The sequence below is a fragment of the Salmo salar genome, chromosome 10 (genome assembly GCF_965601325.2).
Source record: "Salmo salar chromosome 10, fSalSal1, whole genome shotgun sequence".
Lineage (NCBI taxonomy): Eukaryota > Metazoa > Chordata > Actinopteri > Salmoniformes > Salmonidae > Salmo > Salmo salar.
Window position 1 is genome coordinate 30,258,871 of NC_138300.1, and position 21,173 is coordinate 30,280,043.

General features: G+C 42.1%; 1 protein-coding gene across 5 annotated transcripts in view; it reads right to left on the reverse strand.

Annotated features, from left to right (window-relative positions):
* LOC106613933 (phospholipid-transporting ATPase IF) overlaps positions 1-21,173 on the reverse strand; it is a 35,404-nt gene that overhangs the window by 2,963 nt on the left and 11,268 nt on the right. The window contains exons 17-30 of one of the 5 annotated variants that reach the window (XM_014216769.3): positions 20,831-20,934; positions 20,117-20,298; positions 13,891-14,094; positions 13,015-13,168; positions 11,060-11,162; positions 9,311-9,456; positions 9,144-9,203; positions 8,671-8,798; positions 8,392-8,530; positions 6,657-6,722; positions 6,373-6,476; positions 5,927-6,092; positions 5,078-5,163; positions 1,634-1,770 (exon numbers count right to left, since the gene is read on the reverse strand). In XM_014216769.3, the coding sequence (XP_014072244.1) occupies positions 1,665-1,770; positions 5,078-5,163; positions 5,927-6,092; positions 6,373-6,476; positions 6,657-6,722; positions 8,392-8,530; positions 8,671-8,798; positions 9,144-9,203; positions 9,311-9,456; positions 11,060-11,162; positions 13,015-13,168; positions 13,891-14,094; positions 20,117-20,298; positions 20,831-20,934 (1,748 nt within the window). In that variant the 3' untranslated portion in view covers positions 1,634-1,664. Of the gene's footprint in view, positions 1-1,633; positions 1,771-2,035; positions 4,217-5,077; positions 5,164-5,926; positions 6,093-6,372; positions 6,477-6,656; positions 6,723-8,391; positions 8,531-8,670; positions 8,799-9,143; positions 9,204-9,310; positions 9,457-11,059; positions 11,163-13,014; positions 13,169-13,890; positions 14,095-20,116; positions 20,299-20,830; positions 20,935-21,173 lie in introns of those variants that run through there. The other 4 variants (XM_014216770.3, XM_014216767.3, XM_014216771.3 and 1 more) reach the window with 4 other exon arrangements.

Sequence of the window (21,173 nt, forward strand, 5' to 3'; positions counted from 1 at the left end):
CATTAAACTATACCAATTATTTTATCTTTGGATAAAAAGTATCAACAACACCCTATACGTGCTATGTGGATTACGTCTTTCAGACATAGACAACCGTTTAAGATCTTGTATGTACATGGTGCTGTGTAATTTCAAAAATAAGTATTTCTTGATAAATGTGTATGTGTTGGTGTGAATTGTCTAGTCTAGTGGCACTCCCTCTTGATATCAAGCTATTAGTCCATTGTCTATGGCCATCTCGAACGAGAACAAGGCAAGCAGCAGAATATTAGATTGAATAGTGACGTCAAGGTGATATAACAGCAGCATATGAATAACTTCGATGGGGGAAGTTGAATATTATCTAGATTTTAGACAGTGGCAACGACGACAGGTTCAGACAAAGTGCAGCAAAGCAAGAGGAGGAGTAACATTATAGAAAAGATCATGGGACACACGTTAACACACACAACATCTGGTTACTCAGCATACCAAAGTCAGCCCCATGCAACAAGAGAGTTCTCTTCCTCACAAAAGCACTTATAAGGCTTCAAGTACTTAACTGTATAAAATAAATAGCAAAAACACTCCTATTCTCCTTTTGAGACTACAGTTTTCCAGTATCTTTATGTCAGGGAGTGTGGTCCCAGTGTTTCAGCTGTGGCACACAGACACCAAACACTGCAGCATGTCAAAACACAAGCATTATCACTCAGTAACAGTATATACGGCCCATGGTAGGGTCTCTTTCTGCCCCTTTGCAGTGGCAGTATCTTAGCATTAAGGCCAGAACAAGTCTCAGTCTAACTTAGATTCTTTTTTTTCCCAGTGCTCGCCTCACCTCACAGTGTTGGGACAGTGAGGGTGTGGAGTACATGTGTGAGCAGACAAGGGAGGGGCTGAGAAAGCGTCACACTGGCATCATGCGGTCATTCTCCATAGATAAACACATACAGTATAAACAGACTTTGGCAAGTCCAAGACCAGGAGTACAGGTAAAATTCAGAACGAGAATGCTTTAATAATGATCCAATAAATATACCTCGGGTAGCATTCTCTTGAAAAGATCTTTCAGCATAAATACATCGTTGTAGATCAATAGCGACTTGGACTCTGAACCTGGGCTTAGCCTACACTGTGCAACACACTGACTCGGCAGGCTTTGGAAGAGTTAAAAGAAGCACAAAACCTCAGAAGACGACAAGGTCGATCAGCCACAAAGATAGGTTACAAAAAGCCCACGAGTGAAAGAAGATTTAAAAAGAAATCCATAAGAGTACAGACTTGGAAGGACAGATCGGATTACATAGACACATGGCTACATTGGTGAGCACGTTGTCCCACTGAATATGGAAGAAGAATAGACTATAAGGACACCATGAAGCTGATCATAGCATACAAGATAAACAAGTCTCCATTAAAGGCCATTTAAGATCCAGGATCCTGATACTAGTCTCCCTCCCTACAAAACCTTTGGCTGTCACTAGGGTGCCTGTCCTACCAGTAAGACCGTAGTCTAGTCTACCTCTCTCTCGCTCTACTAGGCTAGGACCTCTCTCTATTCGGCTACTCCTGGGGAGCAGTGAGTTCATCCTGCTCCAGCTTGTAGGAGATGCGGCTGCAGCAGTAGAGGCTACAGAGCATGGGGTCACACCTGTTAGCGCAGGCAGGGTCGCAGCGGCCCATTACTTGCTCCACCATCCGGCCCAGCCGGCTGCATCCGTTCTCCCCCTCCGAGTAGCAGCACATGGAGTCCACGCAGCCGATGCCCTGGTAGTTGGTCTCAATAAGCTGCAGAGAGGAGGGGAGATGACGGGTGGCAGAGCACAAGAGAATATTACAATCAACACATAAAAAGGTCACACCACTATCCAGAAGGAAACAGTCGAGTGACTGTCGAGGAAGCAAGGAGGGGGTGTTGGGGATTGAGCTCTTCACAACAATAAGGGGTGGCTGATGTACAAGGTGTCAGACACAAATGTACACAGTAAAGCTGGGAGGTGAAAATCAATCAAATAAAGACTCGAATGAATACATTTAAAAGTGATAAACGATGTAGTATTTGCCAAGGCAAGCCTGTCCATGTAATCAAATCACACAGTAGTTACAGAGTTGTTATGTCAGTGTAATATGTGCCTAAAAATCAGTCGGCTCAGTTCCACATAATGATATATAATGGCGATTCACTCGCAAACAAAAGACAATCTACGGATGCAAATGAATGGCGAAGGCAGAGAATTTTGCGAATTTAAAATGCATAGCCTTAAGTGTAGGAAAGTCGATTCCTCGATTCATAGACTGCTCTGATCTCTTACAGCAAACTCTTCATTTTCCTGAGTAAGCACTCATTGCGCAGAGCACTGCTGCAGAGGCAGACCTGAACACATCCCAAGACTATCGACACTGGTTTGGGGTTACAACGCTCAATTCCCCCCTCTCCCCACCACTCAGAAACTACTGCATATTTGCAACAACAGCAGAAACAGTGGTAAGAAAACTGAACCAAATAGGTATTAGGCTACACTGTCATGAATGTATCATTCTACTGTATCTTACATTACGCACTGTCCTCCGAATCATAACTGTATGAAAAACTGGCAAGCAAGTTCAGGTGATATTGATATTCTTCTCATCAACACAGTACAAGGCCGATTACACAAAAATTCTTCATGTTTCCACCTTGACCTGTCGCTAGGGAATCCCTCTAACATGGTTGGAGGTGGTGATGATGATTGACAGTTAAAGTAGCTGTCCAGTGATTCCACATTTCTATGAAATATGACCTATAATTAAATTACAATATTAGTTAAATAGTTTTCCTTCCAAAAATGGGAATTAAGCATGTTAAAAAAACTGCTTTTCTTTGTTTGAATGTTGTGGGTGTAACCAACAACAGAATGGTGTGGGCGTATACTGGTCAATACAAATACTCATGACAAGTAAACCGCTGATTGGCCCACTTAGCCAATGAGCCATCTTGGCCAAAAACATGACATCATCCTCTATGAGGAAATAGCAATAATTTTTGAAACGGTCTGTTTGAGATACAGGTAAAGAATGTTTTTTCTCTGAAATGCATACTTTGGCCACAAATATGAGAACAGGACGAGACAACAACATTATTTGGGTATGAGTTAACAGATGAGCTTTTAAAAGTAAAATTTTCACTGGACAGTTACTTTAAATCAGCCGCCCCCCCCGCCCAATCATTTCCTACATGATGTACCGCCCCTGTAAATTAACACCTTGTGTTAGCACAAACAGCAAAATCATACCAGTCACACAGAACTACACAATTGTCAGCTAGCTAGACCCATCAACAACATAGAAGCCATCAATAACATGTAGAACCCACCAAAAACAGACCAAAAATACAAAATCAGGAATACATAGGAGTTCGACTAAGGTGATATTGGTAACATTCATGTGAAATACAATGAGATACATTTGATCTATTGACAATCATAATCTTTGTTATTAATGAGGTGAAATAGTAACCTTGCCATTGATTTGATTAAATGAAGTCAGGGATGATGTATATGAAGTTAAATGACGGGGAACACCAAAAATATATATAATAATAATAATAATTTCAAAAAAGACTTTTAATCTAAAGAACAAGCCAAACAAAAAAATTACAGAACAATCATTTTGCCATATGCTGGTAGGATTATTATATATTGAAATGAAAAATATGGTTTGTTTGAAACGATGAGCTTCAGTCTTTTGCTGGTTTAAAGGCATTCAGGCAAATAAAACATGCATAAACATGATTGCTTACAGACAGAAAGGTGAACAATGACACAAATCATGATTAAGTGAGGTTGGGTTTTGTTATCACACAGGGCAGAATGCTGTAGTATCCAGACAGACAAGAGAACGAACGGGGACGACATCGAGAGGACAGTTAAACAAACGTGCCAGCATTCTCCCACCACCCAGGGTGATCATGCCCTGATAGGATCCCAGCTAAAGTCTCTAGGAGAGATGGCTCTGGTCAATGGGGGGGATGGGGGGGAGTCTATATGGGGATGGGTGGACGATGGCAGTCCAGGGGAGGACCCACACACACAGACGCCTGGCTGGGCCAGGGAAGGAGTAGGACTACTACCTAGGGAAGCATAGGGCCTTGGGCGGGGGGAGGAGAAGCAGCTAGCAGTTGCCAATTGTCCTCCCCTCGGCTCCAGCTTTCAGCAGAGTCATATTCTGAGCTGACTGAACTCTTATCCTCTTCCATCTGGAAGCACAAAACAACCCATTAAGTCTCCCAGACAGAAGGAAACAGGAGAGAACAAGATGAATGAGCACAAAAACTACTCCCACATCCATAGTAGGTAAGAGGCTAGCCACATAGCAGTTACTGATCAATGTGTGTCCAAAACAATGTGAACACAAATCTTTAATTAGGAGACTGGGCACAAAGATGTTCCAAAGAACCAATGAGCCAGTTTATTCATTTCAGTGTACTTTCAATTATGTAAATTGATCAACTATCTGGATGACTGAGGTATTCATTTAGAATTTGGATGATCAATTGTTCCGTAAACAAGTCAATCCAATTAGGAAATTGATCACTTGCTTTTGGATGGAGTGGTCGTCATTTTCTCTGCTCATTGTGCATATCTTAAGAAACGAATGCTACTGTTTAAGAGCATGCTGTCCAGAATATGATCTTGAGATACAGTGAATAAACTCCTATGGAAATAGCATTCACCAGCTAGCAGCTTTGAAGTTCTTGCTAACTATAATTTTGTGCCTCAGAGTTACTGTATTAGCAGCAGCACACAAACAGACTCAAGCTGTGCTCCACATGCCGTTATGGCTGGAGCTTTATATTAGGACTGCTGCACCATGCTGCAGTGAGGGGCTGCTCTGCCCAATGCAGAGAGCACTGGTCCTTCTATGCTAACCTGAAGTGGCGCGCACTTGATAGAGGCTTTCCTAGGGCCAACATGCAGGGGTGCATAACAAAGTGCCTTAGACTTATCCTTTCCTCTCTTTTTTTACCCCCATTCCCTTTGCCCTAGAATGCTGGTTAGTTAGTTTGTCCTCTGCATGCAGACAAGACTTATTAGGCAGCACGGCCCTCCTACTCTACCTAATTTTGCCCAGCTGATTCTTGGCTCTGGAGAGAGGCTGCAGAGCGATGAAGTCGTCACTTATAGCGACTCGGTTGGAGTACATCTACAGAGCAGAGGGAAGGGCGGAACACAGACGGTCAGTCAGGAGGGAAGAAGACATACATGGTAGACACAGTAGTAAGACACAAACAGAGGCTGATTGTAACACACTCAAACATACACATGTGCACGCATGCACGCACGCACGCAGACACACACACACACGAGGACATCAGCCACAGAAAGGAAGAAATGTGCCTTTATCACAGAGACAGGACATGAGACTCAAGCCTAAGTAAGAAAGAGCTTTTATCTTCTAAGAACCACCGAGCAGCACTTTACAGAGTGGGGATGCTAGAATTTCTGACTGAACAACTATGATGCAAAAAAGGCCAATACGTATATATATAAAAAAAGGGCATATCAATGTCAACCTTTTAAGCAAAGAGGAAATTGTGACCACAAAAACAGAACAGTTGAAAAGTCTGTTTGGGGAGGCTGTTTAAAAAAAAAAAAAAAAATGTGTTCATGTTGAGTAACATGCTCCTACCATCTGGCATCAACCTTCTAGCTCCCCCACCTAGCAGACACACAGACACGCTACAGTAGGTTTAGAGCTGGAACAGAGATCCCGCCGTTTTGAGTATGCCTTTGTCAGTTGCACAGTGAATTGTTGTTCTTGTGTTGTCTGAGGTGAGAAGCCATGCTGTGGTGCGAGTGTCATGCGTTTCCTGTCAGTGTATAGTTTGTTACCACAACGTTGCTGTGAGGGTGTCCTGTGGGTTAGCAACAAGCCGCCCACCCCTTCCCCCCCTCCTCTGTCCTACCTGAGACTTCTGGGTGCTGGTGGGCTGGAGGTGCCTGTAGAACACCTTCTTGATGATGTCAGGGAAAAGGCAGGTGATGATGATGATGATGATTGCGAACCAGACAGAGCCGCTGGACAGCAACTGGACGAAGACAAAGTACATGTCCTGGGTGTGAAGGAAAGGCCTGGTGGGGGGCAAAGGTCACAGAGAATCACACTGTTAGCCAGCCAACATTTGTTAAGGCTCAACTAACCTTGTGAGTAGAGCCTGAAGCTTTTTGACTGTCTGAGATGACAATGGAGATAGTGATGCTAGCCACTGTAAAACAGGTGAAAATCTGAGTAGACTGTATGCCACATGCAGTTCAATTACACTTGTTGGTCTTATCACATACTATATACTGGAGTGCCATGTGTACTAGACAAACACAGGTTGTGTGGGAAAGAGATGGCAGCTCAGCTCACCAGATGATTCCCCCATAAAACATGGAGAAGATGAAGTAGAAAGCGATGGAGCCCCAGGTAACAAAGTGATTCATCCACGTCCAGAAGTGGGTCTCCAAGGCCAGCTGTCGACAGAGAGGAGAAACAACATGTAGTTTGGTCAGAACAGCATGTGAAACGCCATAGGATAGCAGAGAGGAGTGAGGTGCCAGTGACAACAATATCAAACATAGATTTCATGTGGGATTGCTTTCAGAATTATTTATGAATCAAACAATTGCAAAAACTCAAATAACATGATTTACCTTCAGTGTAACTGTGATGACCATTACTGTGAATACCAAAGTGCCAAATGTCCAGTTTCCAAACATCTACAAGACAAATAAAATAAAACGTTTAAGAATTTTCACATAGAAAATACAATGGCATAACATCTATCATAGGAATAATGCTTTAATAGGGATGTACACTGAGTATACCTAACACTAGGAGCACCTTCCTAATATTTTGCCCTCAGAACAGCCTCAATTCGTCTGGGAATTGACTCTACAAGGTGTAAAAAGCATTCCACAGGGATGCTGGCCCATGTTGACGCCAATGCTTTCCACAGTTGTGTCAAGTTGGCTGGATGTCCATAGAGTAGTGGACCATTCTTGATACACACGGGAAACTGTTGAGCGTGAAAAAAAAAACCAGCAGCGTTGCAGTTCTTGACACAAACCGGTGCGCCTGGCACCTACTACCATACCCATTCAAAGGCACTTAAAATCAAACTCTGAATGGCACACACACAATCCATGTCTTAATTGGCTTAAGGCTTAAAAATAATTATTTAACCTGTCTTTTCCCCTTCATATACACTGATTGATGTGGATTTAACAAGTGACATCAATAACGGATCATAGTTTTCACCTGGATTCACCTGGTCAGTCTATGTCATGGAAATAGCAGGTGTTCTTAATGTTTTATTCACTCAATGTAGATCAAGTCATGTGTTATTAGACAGCTTTCCAGAAGACTAGGCCTAAGTGTTGTAAGCTAAATTGATGACAAACTTGTGGAGACAAAGTTACTGACTCTCCGAAAGCTATTGAAGTGAGCGTCTCCAACTAGCCATCACCACTCACACTGAGAAACATGGCACATCATCAAAAGCATAACCAAGCAGGATGCTGATATAGAATGGACCAATGATAGCAACAGATGTTAGGGTAGTAACTATGACGGGCATGCATCCACGGTAATTCAGTCAACTCTTACCAGTTGTCTGTTAGCTCTCAAAATCTGATGACATGCAGAGCATGAAAAGAGGGAGAAGAAAAGAGGAAAAATAAAGAAAAGAAAGACCAAAAAGCAAAAAAGAGCAACATGGTGAGTGCTTTTTCAACAACACCCCACAATCTAGTACAGGTGTGTCAAACTCGTTTTGCCCCGGGGGCTGCAGTAGGTCTTCAACGAGGTCCGGAGGGCCGCACTGAAAATGTTATATATTTCCTCGCCGTCAAGACTGGCAAAAAAATAGTTCTCTATACATTCTTTTGGGAATTGTCAATGCTCCCTGACTGTCTAGCTTTCATTTTTGGTGATTATTAGTGAGCTGGACAAGAAACTGTATGAATGTAGGTCCTTTATCATTCCTTCACCGTTTCAATTTGGTTTTAGTCATTTTAAAGTAAATTGAGTCCGTTCCTACCCCTGCTCTAGTAGAAAGACTGACACAGACAGACAAAATAGAGACAGAATGGAGAGAGAAAGAGGGCTGTAGCATGAATAGAACAACCACAACAACACAGGCAGCCTCCTGGAACCATCTAGAACTTACTGCCATCACACTGCCTAACAAACTGAAATATCAATATTTCATATTACTGTCTTGGTAAAACACCCAATCAATATTCCCAGAGATCTGCACAGAACATTCACAATCAGGTTCAAAGTCAGGTTCCCTGTCAGGCCAAGCCAGGTGGATCTCTGGCCCTCCCTCCCCCAACCGGACCACTACCAGAGGTAGAGCAGATGGTACAGTACAGCTACCCTCACCTGTCCATTCCCATTGAGAGACGTGTCCTCCCCCATCAGGATGTAGGAACCAAAGAAGAAGACAAATGCGTGGCAGAAGCCCAGCAGTGTCCAGTACAAAAAGGTCTTGAAGGAGAGGAGGGAGTTCTTGCTGATGTCTCTGTTGGTGTGGAGGGACAAAAAGGGATAGTACTGTTTGTTATCAAATGCTTGTTGTGTTTTCAGGTAAATGCATCTAATGGAGGTACAGCCTCATTCTGTATGGGGGGAAAAAAAGTCAAATAGAACACCATGTCCTACCTGTAGAGCACTGGCTTGCTCTGCAGCACATGAGGATGGACCAGTTGTTCAAACAGGCTGTACACCAGTATGGGCAGGGAGGTGAAACAGATGTTGTAGAGTGTCAGGTAGACGCTGTCATACAGAGTCTGGGGAAACAGGGACACAAAAACGAGGTAGGACAAGGTTGCCACATAACCCCGGGCCATGTACAGCACAGCACACATACCAGCCAAGAAAATCACTTCCGTTCTTTATCCAGCATCAACTAGGGACGACATTTGGCTAATTTATACTGTATGTTGATCCAAAGCTGGACAGTTTGAGTTGTTGATCCCTCAGTGGAGATAAAGCTACACGTAGTACCTTCAGAACAACAGGGATGTTTATCACACAGAACACGCTACACTGATACAACACTTACAAAGCAACAGTAATAAGGGACCACAAAAAAATGAACAAATATAACTAATGAGACATTGAAAGAAACTTACTTGTTGTGAAAACAGACAGAAGAACTGGTATAAAAACTGGGGCGTAATAAAGCACACATTCTAAAAGAAGACAAAAAGGGATTTAGACCTGAGACAATAACATCTAGCTCCTGTATTGGTTTTCATTGTAGAGGACACTGCAAAGCATCCTTAAGCATCAAACTCACCTTGTAAAAAAAGTACTGTACAAGGGTTGCTATTCTAATGTAGTAGAAGTGGCCATGGACAAGCAGCAATTTGGAAAGGAATTTAAACCTTGCTATTGCATAGTCACTGTTTTGTACTGCTTGTCTTCCCTCCTTGCCCATAATTCCTGAAAAAAATGAAAAAGTCTGTTATTAACCACCTTGTACTGAAACTACAAACAAAATACAATATTGAGTAATTGGTTATTGGGACATTCCATGTAATTTCAGAAAGCCATGACACCCACCATATCAGATTGTTCTGAAATATCTTATGTTTCTAACTACAGAAACTAAGCATTCAGGAAACATTTTGTTGAAATAAAATTTGATCTGAGAAATTAAGCTAATTGACTGCACCCAAATTGTCCATTTTAATTTACAGGATTCAGATAATATTCAATCATTATAGTATCTAACATCCAATTTGGACCAAACATTTTTCTATTAATAAGTAAGACATGAGGAATCCAAATAAGTGGTCAAAAGCCATTAGTTCTCAATGTTTAACAAGTGGTATGGAGCTACGGCTCGGAGTATTGTTTCTTCATCCTATGTAATGTATTCTCAGTGAATTTGTTTTTTCCCTGTGCACAGAAACGTGTCATTGAAGGTTTATGTCCCATCCTACATCCTGATATTTCCAGGTTCTGACCACTAGATGGTGCTGCTCCTGTTATTAGTTTTTTTTTTTTTTTTAAAGAACTCCCCATTGTTAAAGGGACCATTCATCCAAATTACATATTGGTTTTCTTACCCCGTAAGCAGTCTATGGACCAGGTATGGGAGCAACCCACACTTTGGTTTTGTTTACCTGGCCACTGCTTCAAATGCTAAATGTTTAACATTTGTATAACAAATCCAATGCAAGTCAATGATACCTATATTAGCATTTTCACGCTTCATATCCGAATCATCTATAAGTGACATCATTGAGTTACACAATCAATTTTTAGATACTTTAAATTTGGACATGATGATTTGGACATAAAGCACACAAATGATAATATAGGTACCATTGACATGCACTGTTTACCTTGACAAAGCATGAGTTGCTGTCATATCTGGTCCATAGACTGCTTACAGGGTAAAAACAACAACAATGTAATTCAGTAATTTGGATGTACGATCCCTTTAACAAGGAAGGGGGGTTCTTAAAAAAAAAAAAAGAAAAAAAAAATAGAAAAAAAAATCACCTAATAGCAGGAACAGCACCATCTAGTGGTCAGAACCTGGTAATATCAGGATGTATGATGGGACATAAACCCAACGACTACAATGACTAATTTCTATGAACAGAAACAAATCCCCATCACATAATATGAAAAAACAAAGCTCTGACCCACAGCGCCATACTACTTGTCAGAGAACCGAAACATACTATATACTCTTTGTTGGGGTGATATTTGGTGTGGGATGTGGGTGGCTTTCGACCATTTCTTTGGATTCCTCATGTCTAATTCATTGTTAGAATAAAGTTTGGTCCAAATCAGATGCTTGGTACGATATTTATTGAATATTATATGAATCCTATGAATTAAAATGGCCAATTTGGGTGCAGCTTAATTTGTCAGAGACCAAATTATATTTCAACAAAATAAGTTTGGGGGAATGCTAATGTTAACAGAAATGATTTTAGAACAATCTGAGATGGTGGGCATCGAAATCCTCTTTCTTGTGCTTTTTGAGGTGGAATGACCCTATTGTAATTTGATGGGGTGGAGAACTTACCTATGCCAACATGGGCTTCTTGAATCATGCTGACATCATTGGCTCCATCCCCAATGGCTAAAGTGATGGGTTTCTCTGGAGATGTTTTCAGCAATCTCACCACCTGCCAAGCAGCATAAAATACTCATTAATAAGCAGTCCAAATGAGACCAGGAGCAAGTCCACAGCAATTAACCTTTAATGTAACACTGCAGACAAAAATCACAGCACTGGTCAGATAATCTACTCTCCACAGCACTGACCACTAATACAAAAAGCAGAGAAACCAAAAGATAAAACTGAAATAACTTCCTGAAGATTAATAGCTAAGACAATTTGTGCATGTCATGCAAGAGCGCGCACTGTTGTGAGTGCTCCGCAAGAGCGCGCACTGTTGTGAGTGCTCCGCAAGAGCGCGCACTGTTGTGAGCAGTGTTGGGGGTAATGCTTTACAAGGTAACGGGTTAGAGTACTCAGATTACTTTTTGTGGTAATGAGTAACTCAAGTGTTAGTTTTTCAATTTAAATAATCAGTTACTTAGTTACTTTTTCTAATAAGTAAGTTGTTACTAACAATATTATTTAGCTTTTTCTTTGTTGGTGCAAATAAAAAATGAAAATCCCTCTCCCTAGGCTGTTTATGCCGGTTCTCACTCTTCCTGGTTCTGCACGAACATTGTGTTGGTTAGCTGGCTGCTATCGAGATGCCGGAGAATACATTGTGGAACTATTTTGAATTGGCAGAAGAAAAGGACAGATGTTACCGCTCTAATCTTGACTGGCGCTACTTGCAGGATTCACGCGGATCATCGGGTTCAGGCGAGTGGCCCGTTTATTGTCTGGTAATAGCAAACAATGTAGGTGAACAAGTTAAGCTCAGTTATTAAGAATTGACATTTCTCCAGCTCCGTCTTCGCCATAAACATAAAGGAAAGGGCACTAAAGACCTGTTTCCATTGGCACTTTGAAGTGAATCCGGGTTGGCCTTGGTGGGCTAGTTCGAATAGAGTTTCCACCTCCTCCAGAAATTAGAAATGTCACGTTGCTAGGTAGCCAATATGTGACTGTGCAGCTGGCTTCGCTAATGTTGCTAGCTAGCAAGATGTTGAATATAATTCACCATGCTGTAACTAACATTACCCCACACACCTGCCAGGGCAAGCCAGACTGCGATCCATATATTTATCTAGCTAAACATTAGCAAGCTATCTAAACTGTTAGCGTCATCGCTAGCATAAAAGGCTAGCTTAATTCCTACCTTCCTTGCCATGGCATTGGCTATTAGCTAGATAACCAAGCAAACCAGACAACAGGCTTGATATGATGTAGCTAGCTAGCTAGCTTACATTAAAAGGGCACTAAAAGTTCACAATGTAGTCGTATAGGCCTAGTTTTACATATTACCCAGTTCGTATCAGGTACAACAGATTGGTAGCCAGTTGTAATTGTTTGCTATTTGAGCTCTCCTTTTACATATGTACTTAAGTATTGTAAAGGAGATATTGCGTCTGTCATTGTTACATGAGTTGGTATAGCACAGAGTGATACAGACGTAGCGTGCTAACGTTACCTCTACTGGGCATAAGAATGATCAACACGTCTTCAGAGGGTTTTCTGTTTTTGGTTCCGCAATAGAAATGTAACGACTAATTAGTTACTTTCCATAGCAAGTAACGTTGCAAGTTACTTTTAAATGGCAGTGACGTTGTAAAGTAACGAGTTATTTTTAAAAGTAACGTTCCCCAACACTGGTTGTGAGTTAGTTGTAAGAGTGCACTGTTTTAATCATACAGTATGTTAATTCTACTAGGATATAAGTTGTAGCCTGTTAGTAGACAATCATCTTTAGACATTTGTTCTTAATTCTTGACAGAGCATGAGAAAAATCCAAATAGCGCTGTTTTCTGGCTCCATTCATAAAGGAGACCCCTAATAGGCTGGTAGTGACGTGAAGCAGTGACAGTAAGGGAACTTGCCTTGGCCTTCTGCAGGGGCGCCATCCGGCAGCACAGCACGGCAGAGCAGTTCTTGCACACCTCCATGAAGAGCTTCTCGTGCCCCCGCAGTGCCAGAGACAGGCTGGCCCCGTCCACCACCAGGCCATGTTGGATCACATGGTCCTCTTTGATCCTACACACACACACACACACACACAGAGGAGAGCAAGTATAACTATACAGCCTTAGCATGGAGGTCCTCACAACACAGGGTGTACACACGCACTACAGTGCATCTCACAAATGGGCCATCACTGGGAGGGTTATGCATCATTTCCGAACATAATCAACCTATTTTAAATGGAATTTAATAAAAACATTAAATGGTCTTGATTTCTCATAACCATATCCATCATTTGTCACCCAGCACGGGTGATATGTGGGAGGATTCGTGTCGTGACTACCTCTACAAAAAAATTCAGTTAAAGTGCTATGGCAACTCTTCTCCGCTTTCCAAACTGAGTCACCTGCAGCACATGCCTAATGATAATCTCTCCCCAGGGGACCTGCACCGAGACTCCTCCTTCACCATTAATAAGCCAAGGACCATTGAAAAAAGGACTATCAGTGGTGATACAGAACAGAAGGTTCCAGAGCTGCTCTGACAACATTCTGACCTGTTCACACTACACAGTGATTCTCTACATTGGAGCACTGACCTTAACACTAAATATGACATTAATCTCTGACTTCTATACTTATTTATTGCACCCAGACTTGTAGATTACCCTGAATACATCAACCTGCTGATGAGGGCATGTGGACAAGTCAACCCAGGACACAACATGGATCACAGACATAGTGAGTGACGTAAAGAGCATGGGGAAACATGGTGGTAGAGTAAAAGTGTCCTACCTCCTTGCCAGTTGTCGGAGCTGCTCGGCACACTCGTTGTCAGACTTCTGCTGCACCAGCTCCAGGATGTTCATGGTGCGGTGGAAGTGGCCGCAGGAGAGGCTGACACTGACCGCCGTCTCGTGCTTGTCCCCGGTCAGCACCCACACCTTGATCCCGGCCAGGCGCAGCGCCTCAATGGTCTCCTGGACCTTCTCCTGCAGCCTGGGGACACAGACATAACACCAGTCACAGCACGTTAGCCTCTCTGCCATATAAAGACCGAAAAAGGTAGAACCAGAAGTGGTTCATTTACGTTAAACAGTAGGGAGGGTTTCTGTGAGTGTACGCGCACTGATTGCAGTACAAGTAACAGAGTTTGTTTCTTTTTCTACCTACCTCAATTTTCATCCTTTCACCACAGGTGGCAAACAACTTACAGCTTATAATTGCACAATTAACATAACCTGTCTGATTAGCCTCAATGCTGCTGTAGCAAATTTGCACACATCCATAATCCATTGGAGTGTGTTGAGAGACCATCCTCCTGAAGTAAACGTGTATGTACACACCCCTTCAAATTAGTGGATTTGGCCATTTCAGCCACACCAGTTGCTGATAGGTGTATAAAATCAAGCACACAGCCATGCAATCTCCATAGACAAACATTGGCAGTAGAATGGCCCGTACTGAAGAGCTCAATGACTTTCAACATGGCAACGTCATAAGATGATACCTTTCCAAAAAGTCAGTTCGTTAAATTTCTGCCCTGCTAGAGCTGACCCGGTCAACTGTAAGTGCTGTTATTGTGAAGTGAAAACGTCTAGGAGCAACAACAGCTCAACCGCGAAGTGGTAGGCCACACAAGCTAACAGAACGGGAACGCCGTTTTCCAATTGTTTTCTATGAGATACCCTTATTATTTGGAACCTTGTTGCAGTTCCTATGGCTTCCACTAAATGTCAACAGTCTTTAGAAATTGTTTGATTTTTTTCTTTTGAGAAATGAAGTAGTTGTCCTATACATTGTAAGTGTCACTCCAGGTGGACTCTACTGTTTTGGTGCGTGTGAACTGGAGCGTGCTTCATGTTGTTTTTATCCGGTATTAGAATCAGTTTATTCCATCTTAAATTTGATCGATTATTTACGTTTTAGGATACCCGAGGTTGAATTAGGAACGTTGTTTGAAATGTTTGGACCAAGTTTACAGGTAACTTATTAGATACTTTGTAGGCATGTTGGGCGAGTTGAAACCGGTGTATTTCTGAATCAAACGCGGCAAATAAAATTGACATTTTTGGGGACATAAAGAAGAACATTATCAAACAAAAGGACCATTTGTGATGTTTCTGGGACATTTTGGAGTGCCAACAGAAGATCTTCAAAGGTAAGGCATTAATTATATCGCTATTTCTGACTTTTGTGGCGCACCTGCCTGGTTGAAATATGATTTTCATGTGTTTGTATGCGGGGCGCTGTCCTCAGATAATCGCGTGGTTTGCTTTTGCCGTAAAGCCTTTTTGAAATCTGACACAGCGGCTGGATTAACAAGAAGTTACACTATTTGGATGTATAACATATTTTCAAGAATGTTACATTTTTGAATTTCGTGCTCTGCAATTTCACCGGATGTTGGCCAGGTGGGACGCTACCATCCCACCTGCCCATAAGAAGTTATAAGGCTAATTGATCATTAGAAAACCCTTTTGCAATTATGTTAGCACAGCTGAAAACTGTTCCATGCGAGAAATTGCCAAGAAACTGAAGATCTCGTACAACGCTGTGTACTACTCCCTTCACAGAACAGCGCAAACTGGCCCTAACCAGAATAGAAAGGAGTGGGAGGCTCCGGTGCACAACTGAGCAAGAGGACAAGTAAATTAGAGTGACTAGTTTGAGAAACAGAGGCCTCACAAATCCTCAACTGGCAGCTTCATTAAATAGTACCCGCGAAACACCTGTCTCAACGTCAACAGTGAAGAGGCGACTCCGGGATGTTGGCCTTCTAGGCAGAGTTCCTCTGTACTGTGTCTGTGTTCTTCTGCCCATCTTAATCTTTTATTGGCCAGTCTGAGATATGGCTTTTTCTTTGCAACTCTGCCTAGAAGGCCAGCATCCCGGAGTCGCCTCTTCACTTCACGTTGAGACTGGTGTTTCGCTAGAGCCAGTTTCCGCTGTTCTGTGAAGGGAGTAGTACACATCGTGGTTCGAGATCTTCAGTTTCTTGGCAATTTCTCGCATGGAAAAGCCTTCATTTCTCAGAACAAGAATAGACTGACAAGTTTCAGAAGAAAGTGCTTTGTTTCTGGCCATTTTGAGCCTGTAATCGAATACACAAATGCTGATGCTCCAGATACAACTAGTCTAAAAAAAGGCCACTTTTATTGCTTCTTTAATCAGAACAACCGTTTTCAGCTGTGCTAACATAACTGCAAAAGGGTTTTCTAATGATCAATTAGCCTTTTAAAATGATAAACTTGGATTAGCTAACACAACATGCCATTGGAACACGAGTGATGGTCGCTGATAATGGGCCTCTGTACGCCTATGTAGGTATTACATTAAAAAAAAAAAAAAATCTGCCGTTTCCAGCTATAATAGTCATTTACAACATAAAAAAATGTCTACACTGTATTTCTGATAAATTTGATGTTATTTTAATGGACACATTTTTTTTGCTTTTCTTTCAAAAACAAGGACATTTCTAAGTGACCCCAAACTTTTGAACGGTAGTGTAAGCATTTTGCTACACCCACGATAAGATCTGCAAAATGTGTATGCAACCAATAACATTTTATTTGAATATTCAGCCCTAATGTTGGAAACAATTCATCCAGAGTCACATTTATTTATTTATTTCCCAAGCTATAGCATACACTATGATACATACGGCAGGTTTTTAAAGGACCAAAGCGTTTGCTTTGTGTTTTAATTTTTGCCATGGAAAAAAATATTGCTATACTGGTATCGTCACAGCCCTAGCTGAGGCATTCCATGTAAGAAATGTAGTAATCAGCGTAGAGGTGAATAGTCGATACTATCCACGTCTACGATACTGGTATCGTTACAGCCCTATTAAGCATGTTGTTCAAAAGCGGCACTGCAGTATGAATAGAGATGATGTTGCGATAGAAATGTTAAAGTTAGGTGGTAAAAGCCAGACTGATTAAGAGGCTAAAGAAAGGGTGCTTAAGATTGAACATATCCTCAATAATGTAGAGGCTCGTTCCTTTTTTGGGGGTGAGCAGAGCAGCATTCTCTGAGCGAGAAGTTCTATAAGCACCTTGTTCGCCGGAGGGGGAATTAATTAGAGGAGAGAGAAAGAAAGAGGAGACTGGGCTGCGTAACAGGCAGATGGTGTGGTCTGTCTGGGTCTCACTACAGAGCAAGCACACACACACACTCAAACATCAACAGAGTCTCTCCTGGATCTCTGCTTCACCAACAATGATGAGACAGCCTATAGGGAGGTCAGAGACCTGGCAGTGTGGTGCCAGGACAACAACTTCTCCCTCAGCGTAAGCAAGACAAAGGAGCTGATCGTGGACTACATGAAAAGGAGGGCCAAACATGCCCCCATTCACATCGACGGGGCTGTAGTGGAGCGGGTCAAGAGTTTCAAGTTCCTTGGTGTCCTCACCACCAACAAACTATCATGGTACAAACACACCAAGACAGTCGTAAAGAGGGACGGCCAACACCTTTCCCCCTCAGGAGACTGAAAAGATTTGGCATGGGTCCCCGGATCCTCAAAAGGTTCTACAGCTGCACCACCGAGAGCATCCTGACTGGTTGCATCAATGCCTGGTATGGCAACTGCTCAGCATCCGACTAAGGTCACTACAGAGGGTACTGTGTACTGCCCAGTACATCACTGGGGCCAAGCTTCCTGCCATCCAGGACCTATATACTAGGTGGTATCAGAGGAAGGCCCCAAAAATTGTCAAAGACTCCAGTCACCCATGTCATACTGTTCTCTTTGCTACCACATGACAAACGGTACCGGAGCGCCAAGTCTAGGTCCAAAAGGCTCCGTAACAATTTCTACCCCCAAGCCATAACATTGCTGAACAATTAATCAAATGGCCACTGGATTATTTACACTGCTGCTACTTGCTGTTTATTATCTATACATAGTCACTTTACCCCTACCTACAAATTACCTTGACTAACCTGTACCCCCGAACATTAACTTGGTACCGGTACCCCCTGTATATAGCCTCGTTATTGTTATTTTATTGTGTTACTTATTATTTTATTACTTTAGTTTATTTAGTAAATCATTTCTTGAACTGCATTGATGGTTAAGGGCTTGTAAGTACGGTAAGGTCTATTTTTTTTATTTAACTAGGCAAGTCAGTTAAGAACAAATTCTTATTTACAATGACAGCCTACACCGGCCAAACTCGGACAACGCTGGGCCAATTACGCACCGCCCTATAGGACTCCCAATCACGGCCAGTTGTGATATAGTCTGGATTCGAACCAGGTTATCTGTAGTGACGCCTTTAGCACTGAGATGCAATGTCTTAGACCACTGCGCCACTTGGGAGCCCCAAGTCTACACCTGTTGTTTTGGGCGCAAGTGACAAATAAACTGTGATTTGATTTTCAGTGTCTCCATGGCCACTGTTCAGCATGTGTGACTGACAGGGAGCTACACCAGAAGCCTTAAGATGCACTCAAAACCAACCCAGATGCAGGTGGCAGTTGAGCCTTTGTTACATTATTGGAGCATGCGTACGCCCAATCACATTTATTTTGACAGGCCCCTCAACAACACAATCACATAAAACGAGCTTGAATGTTGGATCCCGATCCTTTCTAAAGACATGCCTCTAACCAGTCTTAACAGAGCCTAGATCCCAAAATTCAGAGCACCATCTCATTCCAGCAGCATGCATGCAATGCCTTTATGCTCAGCAGCACACTAGGTGACTGATGTATGACACATTGCAGGGCTGCATGCAGAAAGGCATGAGTCATGTTTGATTGGCTAAGTGCATTAGGCTCAGGAGGACTAAGCCCCCTGCCCAGGGAGGCTCCTGCTGCACGGAGGTGATGAGTCACAATGATCTGTTAAGGTAAACAATCTGTGGAAAAGGAGCAGAGGAGGAAGTGATGTGCCTCTAGTGCCATGTTAAACCATTTTTCGATTCCATTGTATTTCATTTGTGAATTCATGCAGCATATCTTGACAGGCATATCATTTGACCTCATCAGTGCATTTGTTACGATAATAATCCATATAAAGTACAGTAATTAGTTAAATTAGGAGGCACGTGTGAAAGTAAAAGCATTGTTGAAATACTATAAAAGACAGATAATGTGAAATCGAATGAGAGGCTAATTTTGCTCTGTTGGAAGATTTGGCACACGCTGCATTTCACAGAGAGCGCGTTTTTAGAGACGCACGACTCGTTCATTCTTTAGAACAGCAATGTTGGCCTATAAGCCTACAGGAGGGAGCTGTTGAGGATGGATGGCTCATTGGTGAGTGTTGCCTACTTATTTCAAGTACACTGACACTAGCACTTCTATTTCAGTCTCGGAGAAGTTCATATTTTTTTCGTAGCTTTTTTTGCTTGCAATGTATTTCATGGTACAGCGTTGTATATTACACACAGGCTTTAAAGGGATGATTCTGACTATTATTGGTTAATTAGGGACGTTTAGAAATGCAAATAGCCAAAGTCCTGCATGAGCACTGAGGTTAAGAACAATTGGTATTTATATCAATGGTTCTCTCGTACTGGTGTACGAATTACTTTTTCTACGCATACGAACATTCTAAATTCCGTTCGAAAGTAGTATTTTAGAAGTTTCTACACAATATTGATAAATGATGCCTCAGGTGTGCAAAGCCCTTAGAGACTTAACCAGAAAGACTCACAGCTGTAATCACTGGCAAAGGTGATTCTAACATGTATTGACTCAGGGGTGTGAATACTTATGTAAAAATAGATATTTCTGCATTTCAAAAATCGAAAAACATGTTTTCATTTTGTCATTATGGGGTATTGTGTGTAGATGGATGAGAAAAAAATTGATTTAATCCATTTTGAATTCAGGCTGTAACAACAAAATAGGGAATAAGTCAAGAGGTGTGAATACATTCTGAAGGCACTGTATATGTTAAACTCTACTGATCGATTGTTCAAATAGCCCAACCCTTTCAGATAACATTGCTTGGTTTCACAATGAGCTAACCCATGACCAGACATACACCACAGTGTTGTTGACATACTTGTCTTCCACCCCAGTGGCTCCCAGCAGCTCCAGGTCCTTCTCTATGAAGCTAAAGACTTCGGCCAGCCTCTCCTCTCTCTGCTGCAGGGCCGTGCGAGCCTTGTGGAGCCGCTGGTCCACCTCCTCATACTCCTCCACACTGAAGTGTCTGCAGGCCACCACCAATGTCCGCAGGCCCTTCTGGAGAGGGGGAAGAAAGAGGGAAAAGAGAAAGAAATGAGAAGCTGTCAGGGACTGGCTCTATATCAAATAACCACACACCTGCCAGTCACAAATCAAAAACAATCTCTCAGTAGATCCTGATGTCTGGATAAATTGACCGTTAAGATGCAAGATTTATTGATTTTGATGGGGGAGTCTGGGGGAAAAGAACCAAAAGTCATCTTTACACTGCAATATTATTTTATTTTTATTTTTTATTATTAAATATGCCATCGAGAGCCCACGCATGGAAAAATGTGGGGACTTTTTTCAGAGAAGTGTGAAATGTATCTCCAATCTTGTGGAATGAAAATGTGGTATGTGAGGGTGTCCATGTGTGCGTGAGCATCCAAGTACCCATGTGTTCATTTCAGACAGGAAGTGTCCCAGCAGCACTGGTGCGCTCTTCAGTACAGATAATAAAAGATAGCATTCAGCATAGCAAAAATCTGCTGCACATAAGGGCTGGAAATAGTTCCTAGTCTAATATGATTTGATGTGGTATACTCACCAAGGCAAATTCATCTACATGTACTCTTGTTTTGTTGATTTCTCCACTTGTAGTAAAAGGAAGAATAGCGGACTCCGCTCCCTTTGTAAATAGTACTTTTTCCCCTACAGCAATAGACCAAATATATTGCAAATGAGTTGTCATAATCAGTCTTGGCCTGATATGAAATACAGGGAAATTGACATTACAGGACTAAATCAAAAGGTGGGTAACATCTATCTAATTACATGCCATTTTAGCAGATGCTTTTATTCCAAAGTGACTTACAATCATAAGTGCATACATTTTTTTGCGTATGGGTGGTCCCGGTAATCAAACCCACTATCCTGACGTTGCAAGAGTC